Consider the following 15,003-nt stretch of genomic DNA (forward strand, 5'->3'; position numbering starts at 1 on the left):
AGTTTCTGTGTAATTCAATCAGTGTGAGATAAACAGTGTAATTGAGAGTGAGGTGAAATTGGGGTTTCAATGTCTACAATGCAAATACAGCTGTTTACTTACTATCCAAAATGTACACAAGTCTTCTGAGTTTTTATATATAATGTTGATGAAGGTAAAAAAGTGGTAAATCTGAAAGAAATCTGTTTTCTTTGGCGACAAATTTCACCTTGCCCTGTGTGTACCACTCCTCCACGAACAGATGTTAAAAAATTACCCAAAACCTTGGCGAAGCACTATAATAGAACAATGCATCGTCTAGAAGATTTCCAGAAGAAAATTTAAATCCTTCATTTCGTCAAGCATTTATTTGGTTTCAGCATCATTCCAAAAGTGTTTTGCTGCCGTCTCTCGGCAATATTGCTTGTGTTTTTCCGGGACTGCCGTCTGTTTTCGCACACGTGCAGACTGAGAAAACCGAAAGAAATCAGAGTAAGAGTTCACATGCAGTGAGGAATCCAACTACTGAACTAAAAGCTCTCTTTATCTGATTTCTAGACCTTACTCCGATCTAAGAAATTGGAGTCTACTATTTCATGACCAGATAACTGCAGAAATCTGATTATGATCGGATTATTGAGTGCATGTAAACGCACTCGTGGATAGGAACTTGTGGTTCCTATCACCACCACTGTGATCAATTCTGACTTGGTAAGTTTCTCTAGAACAGAGCATTTCATATCAAACCACGCTGAATGACTTTGTTTACATCTTAACAACTTCATTATGCAGAAATGTTCAAAAGTTGGTAGGATTCCCCTTTAAACCAGAAGTAAATGTGAGTTAGACAGCCAATCACCAGTCTAGATTATGGAACCAGCATGCTTATCAACTCATTGGTAGTAAAGGCTAACTATTTAAACTACTGAAATTCGGTATTGTTTTTCTATATTTGGTAGTAATTCCGTCAATACTGTATTCTTATTAATGTACTTGTGTTCTAATAAGAAATCCATGAAACCACTCACACTGTTATGATCTTAGAAAACGGCCATGGCTGGTTGTGCTTGAAAGAACATGCACCTACTCCTGGAAATCTGCCATACTACAGTTTATTTCAAGCTCTAATCCAAACACACTAGGCCCCGATATCTATTCTAAAAACCTCAATGAGCTGCGCTGACTGGGTGCTCCTCCTGCAGCAGGGCTGGGCGAGTTACGGCTAAATAAATCAGTCCTGACCCTCGTTATCAGACTGGACTAACCGCAACAACATTACACTCTCAGACTATAACCCGGGTCAGCTGCCAGGCCGTGTGAATCAGCAGCTTTTGCTTTGGACTTTAAAGTGAGTGCTATCTCCAGGCTCTTTAATAGATTACCTTGATTGCAAAATCCTTCACTTTAAAGGGAAACCCCACCCATTTTGCAAAATGTATGCATGATTAAGTGGTTAACATGTTGACAAAGTCATTCACGGAGCGGTTTGGTGTGAAACGCTTTGTTCCAGAGAAACTTGCAGAGTCAGAATTATTCACAGTGGTGGTGATAGGAACCAGACGTCCACCTCTATAAGCTCCCTCACATAACAGTTATTACATGCAATGGTTATGAATACAATGGCTGATGTCTGAGGCACTGTTTTACGGTAGTTTTGTGACAAAGGTTCACTGGTGGCTTTGGGTGGTAAATAAAATGGCTATATTTGCATTGTAGGCATTGGGACCCCTGGTTCCTTATCAGCACCACTGTAAAGAAAATCTGTAAGTTTCTCTACAAATGAATTATTTCACATTAAATCGCTCTGAATGTCTTGGCGTATATTGTAACCACTGAATTATGGAAAACTTTTGAATAATCAGTGGAATTCACCTTTAACTTAAGCAAGAACACTTTGGCCCAGTCCCATTTCTCATTTTTACCTCTACCCCTTGTTTTCGAGTGTCACCCTAACCCCTTGGAACTGAGTTACAGGGGTGGTGGTTGAAATCTTCCTCTATGAAATGGGACCCTCAAATAAAAACAGCATCTCTTCATTAACAGCTACTAGCGCTGCTCTGTAGGCGACCCTGCCAGTCTGCAGTGACGGCAGAGGAGGGTAAAGTTCAGCTCCTCACTGCTGGGCTTTAGTTACATTTAGGGCATCATATGCCTTCAAAGAGGGGGACAATTATTTATCGCCCACCCCTAATTCTTCAGTGATATGAAGCTGAAGTCAGATATTCACCAACTGCTTGTTTGAATTCTCCCGTTCCTTAAATGGTGCAGCAGTTACATTCTGGCGCCTCATGCTCCAGAACTTCTGCACCATTTAAGGTGGAACGGGAAAGTTAGCTAGCTACTGAGACATTAGCATATTAGTAGCGATTTTTTATGCTTGTTATGAAGAAAAAGACCATAATACACTGAAACAACATTAAACTAAGATAATACAGTGGTTATCGTCATTTTTTGAGAAAATACTTTATACTGTGGGTTTCTTTGGTCTCTTGTTCAGCCATCTTGCCATTTTTCTTTCCTCATAACACTCTGTTTGGAGTGTCTGAAAAACCTCCGTTTGGAGGGCCATGTAGCCCCAACACTTCGCCCTACCCCTCTTTCTCAACATCATAAGGGACACCCTACCCCTAGACATGAACATGCAAAACAGAGGGGTAGGGCGAAGTGGTTGGGGCGAGGGGTGAAATGGGATTGGGCCTTTCAGTCTCAGATGATAATCTGGGTGCATTTGGAAAATCCTTTTTGTAAAAAAGGACAGGTTTTCTTTTTCCTGACATCCTATGGTTGTTTTTCAGACACAGATTGAGTGTAGATCTAACTCTAAAGGGATTTGGAGAATCCCTATTAGTAATGGAGTGAGTGAGACTAGACTCAGTCTGTGTGGAAAGTCAGCTTCTGCAGTGTGGAAGTGTGTAGGACCAGAAGCTTTACACACACAGTGAGTAAAAGAACTAAATGCACATTTTTTAAACTGGACCTGAATGAAATATTCACCACGGAATGCAATTTCTCTGAATGTGTTTGACAGAATAAACGGTGTTGAATAACTGCATTGTTTCCCTGTTGTAAACAGGAGGGAGTGACATGTGACATGGTGATGCAACAGTTGCATCAGATTCACATTTTCACTTTCCTTCCCTCATTTCTGCCCTGACTGAGTCAAGCAGGTGTGTGGCTGTGAGTGGGTTTGTCCACTTTGGCCCACATTTGAGCAGACCGAACCCACTCACACCGTTAAGCCTGCCTGATCCGCTTCATGCCTCCGCGGCTGTGTTGCATTTACGCAGGCTGAGGGTGCGCACGCTCGTTCATCAGTTTATACGAGTGGACGTGTATTGCGTAATACTAGAATCGCACACGAGGCAGATTTAGGATTATTAAACTGTCTAAAGTCATAACCTCAGTGGTTGCATCTGCACAGGGTTCTATACATGTATAAAAAAAGGAATATCAAATTCTCTTTTGAGAATTTGCAATAACATCAAGTAAAAAACCACACTGGTCGCCTCCACCGCCCTGCTGCTCTTTACTCTTATTCACTACAGTGGCCTAGTTACACAGATTAAAACAGTCTAAAGTACAACCTCAGCATTCAGTTTGTACACAACAGAACATTTACTGATAGTGAAACCTTTCCACAGATCAGGGAGGTATTTTACAAAGCAGCATTTCTCAATAAGAGACCAAATGTCTGAACTGTCCATTAGGAGGAGAGCTCCTGTTGGACAACCCTAGCTTTGGACTTTTCCAGTTACCTGAAAACAGTGTTGCATTTTGAAGAGTAATACATTTTACTCACATTTACACCAATCAGGCATAACATTATGACCACCTCCTTGTTTCTACGCTCATTGTCCATTTTATCAGCTCCACTTACTATATAGGTGCACTTTGTAGTTCTACAGTTACAGACTGTAGTCCATCTGTTTCTCTGCATACTTTGTTTTACCCTGTTCTTCAGTGGTCAGGACCCCCATGGACCCTCACAGAGCAGGTACTATTTGGGTGGTGGATCATTCTCAGCACTGCAGTAACACTGACGTGGTGGTGGTGTGTTGGAATGTGTTGTGCTGGTACGAGTGGATCAGACACAGCAGTGCTGCTGGAGTTTTTAAACACCTCAGTGTCACTGCTGGACTGAGAATAGTCCACCAACCAAAAATATCCAGCCAACAGTGTCCTGTGGGCAGCATCCTGTGACCACTGATGAAGGACTAGAGGATGACCAACACAAACTGTGCAGCACCAGATGAGCTATCATCTCTGACTTTACATCTACAAGGTGGACTTACAAGGTAGGAGTGTCTAATAGAGTGGACAGTGAGTGGACACAGTGTTTAAAAACTCCAGCAGCACTGTTGTGTCTGATCCACTCGTACCAGCACAACACACCCTAACACACCACAACCACATCAGTGTTACTGCAGTGCTGAGAATGATCCACCACCCAAATAGTACCTGCTCTGTGAGGGTCCATGGGGGTCCTGACCACTGAAGAACAGGGTAAAAGGGGGCTAACAAAGTATGCAGAGAAACAGATGGACTACAGTCTGTAACTGTAGAACTACAAAGTGCACCTATATAGTAAGTGGAGCTGATAAAATGGACAATGAGCGTAGAAACAAGGAGGTGGACATAATGTTATGCCTGATCAGTGTATCATCATTTAAATGTTATTTGTTTTTTTTCTCCAGCTCCTTCTTAACTTCATGTACTACATTAAGTATGGTAAGAAAAGCTGCCACCGAACCTGTCCTGCTTGGTTTAATCATGTAGTTGGAGCCATTTGAATGTTTTTTTTTATTATATGTCATTTTCATACTGTTATTCCGAATCTCAAAGTCAGTAGTACCATGTGACCAAATTACTAGTAAATAAAGTGTTAAGGCCAGAAGGTTTGATCAACTCAGATATGTGCTCAGGTTTGAAGAACATGCGGGCGAAGGGGAATTCCAACAATGTTTCAGATTTTCTGAATAATTCAGTCCTTGAACAGACTCGCTCAGAGTGGTGAAGTGGTTCATTGTAGAGAAACTTACAGACCCCGATTTCTTTAGTGGTGGTGATCGGAACCACAATGTCTACAACACAAATATAGCCATTTTATTTACTATCCAGAACCACCAGTGGACCTACATGTTCTTCTGAGTTTTATATGTGTTGTTGATGATGGTAAGATAGTGGGGAAATCTGGAAAAACAAGTTTTCTTCGGGGACTATTTTGCCTCACAACACCCCTCTGCCGCCATGAACGGGTTAAAATACATTTTAAGCCAAAACTTTATCACAAAAGTGTGTCAGACATGAGGCAGCATATATCTGACATATATATATATATATATATATATATATATATATATATATATATATATATATATATATTTCATGTAATAACTTGCTGTGAGCTTTTAGAGGTGGACGTCTGGTTCCCATCACCACCACTGTGAACAATTCTGCCTCTGCAAGTTTCTCTAAAACGAAGTATCTCACACCAAACCATCCTGAATGACTCTGTTTACGTCATTTTATTATGCAGAAATTCGAAAAATTGGTGGAGCGCCCCTTTAAAGCTCAGGCTAGAGGCATGAACGGGTTAAAGAGTGGTTTGTTGGGGGCGTGTGGTGACGTCGCAGAGGGGGCGGGGCTTGGCGCTGAGCGGCGTGACATAAACAGGGTCACCTGGAGTCCTACAGACCGAGCGGTGTCCTTCAGTTTAACATTGGTACGAGGATACTTAACACCTTCCCCCTCCTCACCCCGAGTGACCCCCCCTTTTTCTCCGTCCTACGGCTCGGTAACGGTGAACGCTCGGGCGCCTGCTGGCTGATCTTTGGGGGGTGCAGAGCTGGAGCTGCAGGAGGGACCGCTGGAAGGAAAAGGCGCTGCGCTGAAGCGTTAAGTAACTTAACGGAGGAGCGGACGGACACTCGGCTGACCCAGGACCAACAACATAAGCCTGTCTGCTCGGCCAAAGCCGTTTCACTGCGTCTGAAAGTGTCTGCTGATCTGCTGATCCCACACACACACACGGACACTGTCCGCAAACCTCGTGTGGACGGTGAACACACACCTGGGGCTCCGGAGGGAACCGACCTGCTCTCACATGATGTACACAATAACCAGAGGTCCCAGCAAACTAGTCACACAACGGAGGACAGGTACTGGTTTTGCATTAGAAATGCCATCACATCACTGTACATGTATATATGTAAGCCTAGGACTCATTAGCAGCACAACACCTTTACACCTATAGCTTAATAACCTGGACATGACTTCCAAGCAGCTGCTTATGCGTGCATTGTGTATGTCTTTCAGGCCCCACGCAGCAGATCGACAGCAAAGCCAACGACTTGAAGCACAAACAGAGCCACTGGCTGGACTCAAAGTGAGTAAATCCGACTCGAGGCTGAGGCAGACCGAGGCTTCCTATTCGCCAGTTCTCCCCGTTCCACCTTAACGTAGATAACCTAGCTGCTGCACCATTTAAGGTGGAACGGGGAAAGTACGAGTTCAGCTCGTGCCTTCAGCTCCATGTGGGCTAAACGTCCTTTAAACCTTTAAACGCTGCAGGCCAGCTCTGAAAACAAGCCTCAGCGACTTTAGCCAAAGCGAGCTCGGCCTCGGGCCGCTGCAGAGCCGAGGAACCTTAACTCCAGCCGGTTGTGTAAAGTTTTTGTCAGGCCGTTTGTTTTAGTCTGGGTTTGACCTTGTCAGTCAGTGCTACGCATGTGCGCGGAGCGTGTGAGCTGTCCGGTGTGCTAACCTAGCTTGTGCAAGCGTCCTACCGGATCGCCTGTTTTCCTGATCTGCACAAAACACCACGTGGGATATCATGACTGCCTGATCAGGTTATTTAGGCTGTGCTACCAGTATTAAAACTACTGGGATGATATTGTGATAGCCTGAATCTCCTTATCAGAAACGGTTACCGGCGTTAAAAGCATAATTATGACATTCTGATAGCTTAAATTGCCTTATCAGGCGGTAGGTAGTAACACTAGCCTGACTTTGTACTGAATCAACATTAAAAAAAATGCAATAAAACGTTTGATATGCTGAGTTACTACGCTAGACTAGTGCTTTGCGCATGCTCAGTACGTCCGCTTGGCACCGGCGCGTCCAACCTGTGGTGAATGTTTGACCTGCTTGTTCATTTTCGACAAAACTCGAAGATTTAATGAAGATGAAAAGCAAATCTTTGAAAAGAGGCTTGTCGTGTAAGAGCAAGGACACAGTCTCTCTCAGGGAGCTGCACAGAGCTGTAAGCTAGTCTGAAGCTCCGGAGCTTTTGGTCCAGTTAATATAACGTTAAGTGTTTATACGTATGTAAATGTAGCATGCTGGCCGTATTTTGGTCAACATTATGAAGGATAACAGCACAATTTCATAACACGCTGCCTGCCAGTCTCCACAGAGACGACATTGTGTAGGGAAGTTACAACAGCAGACGCATGCGCAGTGCTGACGACCCTGACTGGCGTTTCTCTAGCGTAGCGCCGCTCACCGAGGGTCTTAAAGGGGAATTCCGGATATTTTTCAAGAATTGTATATAATTTATGGGTTGAGATGTAAACGGAGTCATTCAGGATGGTTTGGTGTGAGATACTCCGTTTTGGAGAAATTTACAAAGTCAGAACTGTTCACAGTGCGGGTGATAGGAACCAGACGTCCACCTCTAAAAGCTCCCTCACAGAAAACGATTACATGACATTTAGTGATAAAGATTTTGGCTTAAAATCTATTTTAATTTATGCATGGACAGAGGCGTTCATGAAGGGTGTTGTGAGGCAAAATAGTCCCCAGTAACATTTTTTTTTTTTTTTAATTTTTATGACTATTTTACCAGCATAAACATTACATATAAAAACTCAGACATGTGTAGGTTCGCTGGTGGTGGTGTTAAAAATGTTTTAGGTAAAAACCTCATCTCAAAAATCCCAAAACTATTGGTAATGATATTGTGTAATAACTTTTTCTGTGGCGTAACGTTTAGAGGAATTAAACTCTTCAGATGTCTGGTTCCTATCACCACCACTGCGGACAATTAGTGGCTAGGTTTCTCTAAAATGGTCCTTTTCACATCCATTCTAAATCACTTTGTTTACATCCTGACCATTTTATTATGCATGAATTCTGAATTCCCTATCATTTTAAAACCGGCCACCTTGACCTCCTTTTCTTTTCCTCATTAAAAATGTTGTGTTTTTTAATTTTAATGTTGTTGCTTTTAGTTCGCCGGCGCCTAAAATCGTCTTCCAGCGCCTGAACGGAAAGCGCTACCACAGATCGACCTCGCCGAAAGAGGACAGCACAGCCGAAGGCTTCACTCCAGCACACGAGGAAAATGTCAGATTTGTGTATGAAGGTGAGAGAGGTTTAGTTATTGTGTACACTGTGTGTCCAAAAGTTTGTGGACACCTCTCTAATTGGTAAATTAAGCGAAATTTAAGCGATTTCGTATGCACAGCTTGTATAATCCCTAGAAAAGCATTGCCAATAAATGGGACTGGGTCCAAATAACTGAATGAACTGATCTCCTTCTTTTAAATTAAACCAAGAAAACAGAAGTCAGAAGTTATTCAGCTGTTCAGCTCTGGGAGCAGCTGCACGTAGGCCTAAGGCTACCAAGCCCAATGCCAAGCATGGGCTAGAGGTGTATAAAGCCCCCCAGCATTGGGCTGCGGAGTCAGAGTGGATCCAGAGCTAGTCATCCAATATCACTACCTGACCTCACTAGTGCTGGAATGCAATCAAATCCTCACAGCAATGTTCCACCCTCTAGTGTAAAGCTTTCTCAGAAGATTGGAGGCTATTACAGCAGCACTCTTAAATTTATGGTTCTTCAAGGGTTCTTTAATCAAGAAAATGGTTCTATGTAGAACCAAGAACCCTCTGCATGATTAAATGTCCTTTGCATCGTGAAATTGTTCTTCAGATTGATAGAGAATGTGTTGTAGATGGTTCTATCTAGCACCAAAAAGGGTTCCACTATTGTTACAAGAGTGATAAGGGGACCAATGTCCTATTAATACCCTTAATTTCAGAAGAAGCCTTTTGATGAGCTCATGTCTACAAACTATAGGACATGTGGTGCTCTTGGGTGTCTTACAGTGTTGTGTACAAAGCCTGTGCTGTGCATATATCTCAGCCTGGCCATCATCAGACTCCAAGAGAAGGGCAAAGGCAGGGACAGGAGCTCTGTCCGTGACACTTACAATGCCAGAGAAAGATTAATTTTAGCCAGGCTGCTCACAGGGTCATGGTTTTTCCACGAATTGCTTTCACTCGGTAGGGGTTAAGGTCATTTGCATGCTGTAAAAGATAAGCCACAGTTTAGAAATAATAACTTACAGGGTCCATTTTGTGGAACTAAAGCAAGAGAGTGTATATTAAACAGTTAAAAAGCCTAAGTTTTATTCAATAACATGAACTGTTAACCCATTTTGTTTTGGTCATGCATTTGGCAAACAGTGATGTTAGTATTCTATTCAGTTCATTGCAACAAGGTACAGCAGGTTTCACACAGCTGTTTCACCAGTTGCCACTTTCAGTACACAAACATACATAAAGCCAACACAACATGTTTAAAAGGGGGAAAAAAAAGCCCAAAGCTCTTATCTCGGTGAAACTGCCCTTCTTCAGGCAAGACCCCTCCTAATGGCTGATGCAACTACACATGCAATCTAGCCTGCTTAGCTCGCAAGGCCAGTCAGATCACAACCCACCCTTGTTTTGCATTTGAATACATTGTTTAGCTATTAAATGGAAATGATTTTAGGTCTCAGATCTTCCATTCAGTAGACAGCAGCAGTCCCGCTAAGCTGTTTCTCACTCCCCACTAAGCTAGACTGTCAAAACTGAAAACTGTAAGCGCTTTGAGGTCACCTGCTGTCCACAAGTAATCTCTGGTTAAGTGCCAAGCTAAGTAGCCTTTCCTACAGAGGTGTCTTCTTGTTTATCTGATTAGCACGCACTGGCGGGTCTGGAGGGGTCTACGAAGTACTTAAGTCTTGACAGGTCTTGTCTACGAAGCTGGGATTCAGAGGTTAACAAGCAAACTTATGGCTTTGTCTTCGTTAGCGCTGAAATGAGTCACTTGGAAGCATTTTGGCTTAATTAACCAATTAATCCAGCTTCAGTTCCTACAGTGTTGTTTACTAATGTTGAGAAACTGTGTGTGTGTTTGCAGCTTGGCAGGAGGTGGAGCAAAAGCTTGGGGACGGAGCCCAGCCGGAGAACGGGAAAGGCCCAGTGCAGTATGCCGAGAGGAGTCCTAACCCCAGCATGAAGAGTGAGTCACTAAATACATGCGGTCTTATGCCACTCATGTTATAAAGGTGCATCCGTCACTTTACGTCCCGCTGCACTGTGTGAACGTTTTATGAGAAGTTTGAAGTTGTTACATTAATAGAACTTCCCCAAATCGCTTATGAAGTCAGTTTTGGAGATGTGAGGTTTTCTTATGACAGTCGCCGTATAGTCTTATACTGTTAACAGCGTATGTTGCAAGCGGTCACTGGATTACATAAACCTAAGCTGAATTTACATGCTGGTGGTAGAGGGATGACAGCAAACTAAATATTCTGTGGTTCTCAAGGAAGCTGTGACGGAAAATTCCACCCACAGCATGTTCTGTTCTGCTGACCGCAGCACTAAGTGGATGAATACCAAATGTGTTATTGTTGAAGTCCAAGTCACCTGATATTAAACAAAAAAAAGATAAGTAGAGGATCCTCTTGACTATTTTACCTTAAACGAGTAATCGACACTGCTTAGTTTTCATCTGATAATCATCCACTCTCACTTACCAGTGAGGTATTTTCAACATGTGAACACAGCATAATGTTCTATAGGAGTTACATTATACAGAACTACTGCAGTACAGTACTTTGTAAATAGACTCTTATACCACCAACAGCTAGTCACTATCCTAGTAAAGCAATAAGCTACCAGAGGCCGTGGGTTACTGTGATTTTTATCACGGGGAAGGGTGTTGTTAGGCATGATGCGAAGCGGAGTAAAACTCCCTTCGCTGTGATTAAAACCGCAGTAACACACTGCCTCGAGTGGCTTATTGCTTTCATTAAACGGCGGCCAACATAAAATATATTATTATAAAGGGTTTTAGATAATTATTTAAGTTATTATTAATAATAATCAACATCAGTATTCTGCCAAGAAATGTAGTTCCATCACTGTAAACTGCAGACATTTCATGATTTAAAAAAAAAAAAAAATCATATAACAGTAAACATATGATAACACAGCACTGTTTAATGCATAGTTTATAAGTACTTTTTGGTCACCAAATCACCACCGTGAGTCTTCTGCCACTTTTCTCATGCAGGGGCTGAATCTCAAACGGCTCCCTGCTGCCTACATAGTGCACTACATAGGCATTTAAATACTGACTCCTGCAACCCAACAATCCATATTGCTAAAAATGGTCATTTGGGGTTCATACACATTCATACTCGACAGGCAGTGCAGTATCAGACAGCAGAAGATAAAATTTCCAAACTTAATGTTACACAGCTCACTATTTAGCTAGGGAGTACGGAGCCGTTTGGGACTCAGCCTGGGTTTGACGCGACTTCTGACTGAAACACGGACATTTGAAGTGTGTGAGACATTCAGGTTCATTCTTTAGACTTTTATAGTGCCGTTTTACAGTGAATCATATTGTGAGTGCTTTAATTCAAGCCTGTGATATTAAAGTTGGAGTTGTTTAGCATGTTTGCTGTCTTCTAGCCTGTTAGCTGACCAGCCCAGTTCTAGATAAGAAAATAAGTTTTCAGCCACTCAGTTTAAAACAAAACCGGGTTCTTACTTCATCAGTTCACTTGGTGCTCTGTGTGACCAGCATTAGAGTCAAAGATTAATCCTTTAACAGCAGAAGCGTTTTTTGTGCCGTGGTGCAATGATACAGAGTTCAGTCACTGTGAGGCGTCATAGCCGTGATACACCCTGGATTTTACAACGGCTTTGAACGCAGCTCAGCCAATCAGATTTTAGGACCAGAACGATGTTTTATAAAGGAGTTTTTGCACTGGGCAGCGCAATTTGGTCTGGTCAGAAGTAAACTGTACCAAACCTGAGTACACCTGCTGAATTTAGACAGCCTTTTATTGGGGTATGAAGCATGCAGAGCCGGAACCTGTGTGTGGAGCTAGTGATGGTACAAACCACTGATTGGTCAAACACACAAAATCGTCATGTGGTGTCACTGGAGTCAGACGACCCCTTTAAGAAACAAACAAAAAAAGAAAACGGTTAGTCAGGATTGCTGGCTGTGACTAAAATAAACCAAACAGTAAGCCAATGGTAAACCAGAACTTGAAGCTCCTAAGTTGTTACTAAGGATAGATTTGCGTGAGAAATCATGTGACCACACAAGCTAAAGAGAACTCCACTTACTTTCATGCTTCTGTTGTGCGCTAGGAAAGGGACACACGTACTCCAGCATGGTACGGATAGTTTTGGTTTCAGATTTGTAATTGTATTGTACTGCACAGTGGAGAAACACCATAAGACTGTACTACAACCACACTTAATAACTGATAACTGTCTCTATTAAGGCAAATATCTTATTTATATATTACGTATTTACACCCACTTTCCTATATTACTCCAATTTCGGAGATCTATACCATCTCTGATCCTTTATAGTGGTCCAATTAGTGTCCACTGTTACTGCACAGCAGGGGATCCAATTAACCTACTGTATATTAGGGGTGTGATTTTCGTGTTCAGACACACTCAAATGTTGGGTTAAAGCTGGAGCTGGATTCTAAGGAGCAAAGAAAAGGGTGCATTTAGAGGGGGATTTGAGACAATGTTCTGGTTAGGGCTCCACAATGTGGAAAATATTAAAAAATGCATAATTAACCTCTTGATGTGACGTTGGCCTCCATCATTTAGAACAAAGTTTTGTATTGGCTCACATGAATGCCTCGATTCAACCAAAGAACATCTGTCATCGATCAATTGTGCAACAAAACATTGAGCGATTTGGTCAGAGGCTCATTTGCAGATCATACACTGCGGTATCAGTACTGTGAAGGCTTTTGCTGATCATGCTCAAGCAGTGTTGTATTGTGCAGCCCTAGTCTGTGCATCACATAACTGTGGTTGCTGAACAGCTGTAGAATGTCACCACACCCTCCCTGCTGCTCCCCCACCTGGTGCTACTGAAACACTTCCCCTTGGCCCTGAGGCTGTGGCATGGTCCAAGTGTAAATCTGCAACTGCCAGAATGACAGCTGTGCTCTCGGGCTCCACCACAGCAAGGACTTTCTGTAGCAGCCGAGGCCCGATCAGGTTTCAAAACATGGCTTTCGAATGCCGTTAGATTTCACGTTAACCTTCTCTGACTTATACCCTGTATTCCCTGCGTGCTGCTTTTATCTTTAACTTTGAAAGGAAGCTGTGATTGAGAGACTGGCTTATAAAGTCAGTTTTGGAGATGCAAGGTTTTCTTATGACAGTCGCCATATAGACTTACACCGATCAGGCATAACATTATGACCACCTCCTTGTTTCTACGCTCATTGTCCATTTTATCAGCTCCACTTACTATATAGGTGCACTTTGTAGTTCTACAGTTACAGACTGTAGTCCATCTGTTTCTCTGCATACTTTGTTAGCCCCCTTGTAGTCCACCTTGTAGATGTAAAGTCAGAGACGATAGCTCATCTGCTGCTGCACAGTTTGTGTTGGTCATCCTCTAGTCCTTCATCAGTGGTCACAGGACGCTGTTGGCTGGATATTTTTGGTTGGTGGACTATTCTCAGTCCAGCAGTGACACTGAGGTGTTTAAAAACTCCAGCAGCACTGCTGTGTCTGATCCACTCAGACTAGCGCAACACACACTAACACAACGTACGTGACAAACGTAACATAACAAATTTTTTTTTTTAAACATCGAGTCACTTTACCTGAAAATAAGAACATGCATCATCTAAGAAGATGAAGAATATTTAAATACTTTCATTTCGTGTGTGGTTTCAGTGCAGCTCCAAACGTGTTTCGCTGCGTATCATGACGTCCACCGTCTGATCTCGCACATGCGCAGACTGAGAAATCCGAAAGAAATCAGAGTAAGAGTTTACATGCACTGAGAAATCTGATACTGAGCTAAAATCCAGCCTCTTTATCGGATTTCTAGATCGGAGTATGGTGTTTACATGATCCTTTGAATAATCGGATAACTGCAGAAATCGGATTATTGAGTGCATGAATACGCACTCAGTGTTGTCCATTAGTACTTCTTGTCAGCATATCTGGACCACTGAACTACATGTATGATGATAACTAGTGTACAGTAACTGCACAGTAACTAGTAGCTGACAACGTTTGTTTGTTATTCTTATTAATAATGAGTTTCTCTCTGCAGACTTTGTGCCTATTGATCTGGAGGAGTGGTGGGCTCAACGCTTCCTGGCCAACATCGCCAATCTGTCGTGACAGCTGCAGGACAGGGGTGCAGCGGGGGAGGGTCGTGGGTGCTGGACTGAGGTGGGGCAGTGGGGTGTGTGTGGGGGGGGCTCAGGTTGACCTACCAGGTGAACTAAGCTGAGCTCTCTACCGCCACCACAGGACACTGTGCTCAGAGTTCACGAGGCCAGACTGCACTACACAGAGAGAAGCAGAGAAAGGCTTCAATCTGAACTCAATGTTAGATATGTGCCCTTTCTTCTTTGGTTGTCCTGCCTCTGCCTGGCTGGCCAGTCTCTCTTACCCATACACACACACACACACACACACACACACACACACACACACACACACACACACACACACCGACAGACAACTCAGAAAGAGAGGATGATCCGAGATTTTCTTCCGCTTTTGGTTCTTTCTAACAGCGTGCCGAAAACGAGACGTCCGTTTTTTTCTTGGCTGGTCTTTGCATAAAAAATGAAAAAATGATCATTAAAAACAGTAAATTGTTTTTCAAGACTTGGTGTGCTGAGTGCCTTCTTTTAGGTCAAATCACAAAGGAGTTGCAGTTTGTAATACTGG

General features: G+C 42.8%; 1 protein-coding gene across 1 annotated transcript; it reads left to right on the top strand.

The window, feature by feature from the left end:
* Nucleotides 1-5,616: 5,616 nt before the first annotated feature.
* Nucleotides 5,617-14,940, top strand: mcrip2 (MAPK regulated corepressor interacting protein 2). Its single transcript, XM_036565128.1, has 5 exons — nt 5,617-6,137; nt 6,295-6,364; nt 8,211-8,344; nt 10,169-10,270; nt 14,375-14,940. The coding sequence occupies exons 1-5, from the start codon at nt 6,083-6,085 to the stop codon at nt 14,443-14,445; spliced, it is 432 nt and encodes a 143-aa protein (XP_036421021.1). The 5' UTR covers nt 5,617-6,082; the 3' UTR covers nt 14,446-14,940.
* Nucleotides 14,941-15,003: the final 63 nt, after the last annotated feature.

Source organism: Colossoma macropomum, unplaced genomic scaffold (assembly GCF_904425465.1).
Source record: "Colossoma macropomum unplaced genomic scaffold, Colossoma_macropomum, whole genome shotgun sequence".
Classification (NCBI taxonomy): Eukaryota; Metazoa; Chordata; class Actinopteri; order Characiformes; family Serrasalmidae; genus Colossoma; species Colossoma macropomum.

Excerpts from the sequence above, each read along its gene's own strand:
- mcrip2 (XM_036565128.1), top strand. The coding sequence starts at position 6,083 with ATGATGTACACAATAACCAGAGGTCCCAGCAAACTAGTCACACAACGG. Across the intron at positions 6,365-8,210 it reads AGCCACTGGCTGGACTCAAA|TTCGCCGGCGCCTAAAATCG; the intron begins GTGAGTAAATCC and ends TGTTGCTTTTAG. Across the intron at positions 10,271-14,374 it reads TCCTAACCCCAGCATGAAGA|ACTTTGTGCCTATTGATCTG; the intron begins GTGAGTCACTAA and ends TTCTCTCTGCAG.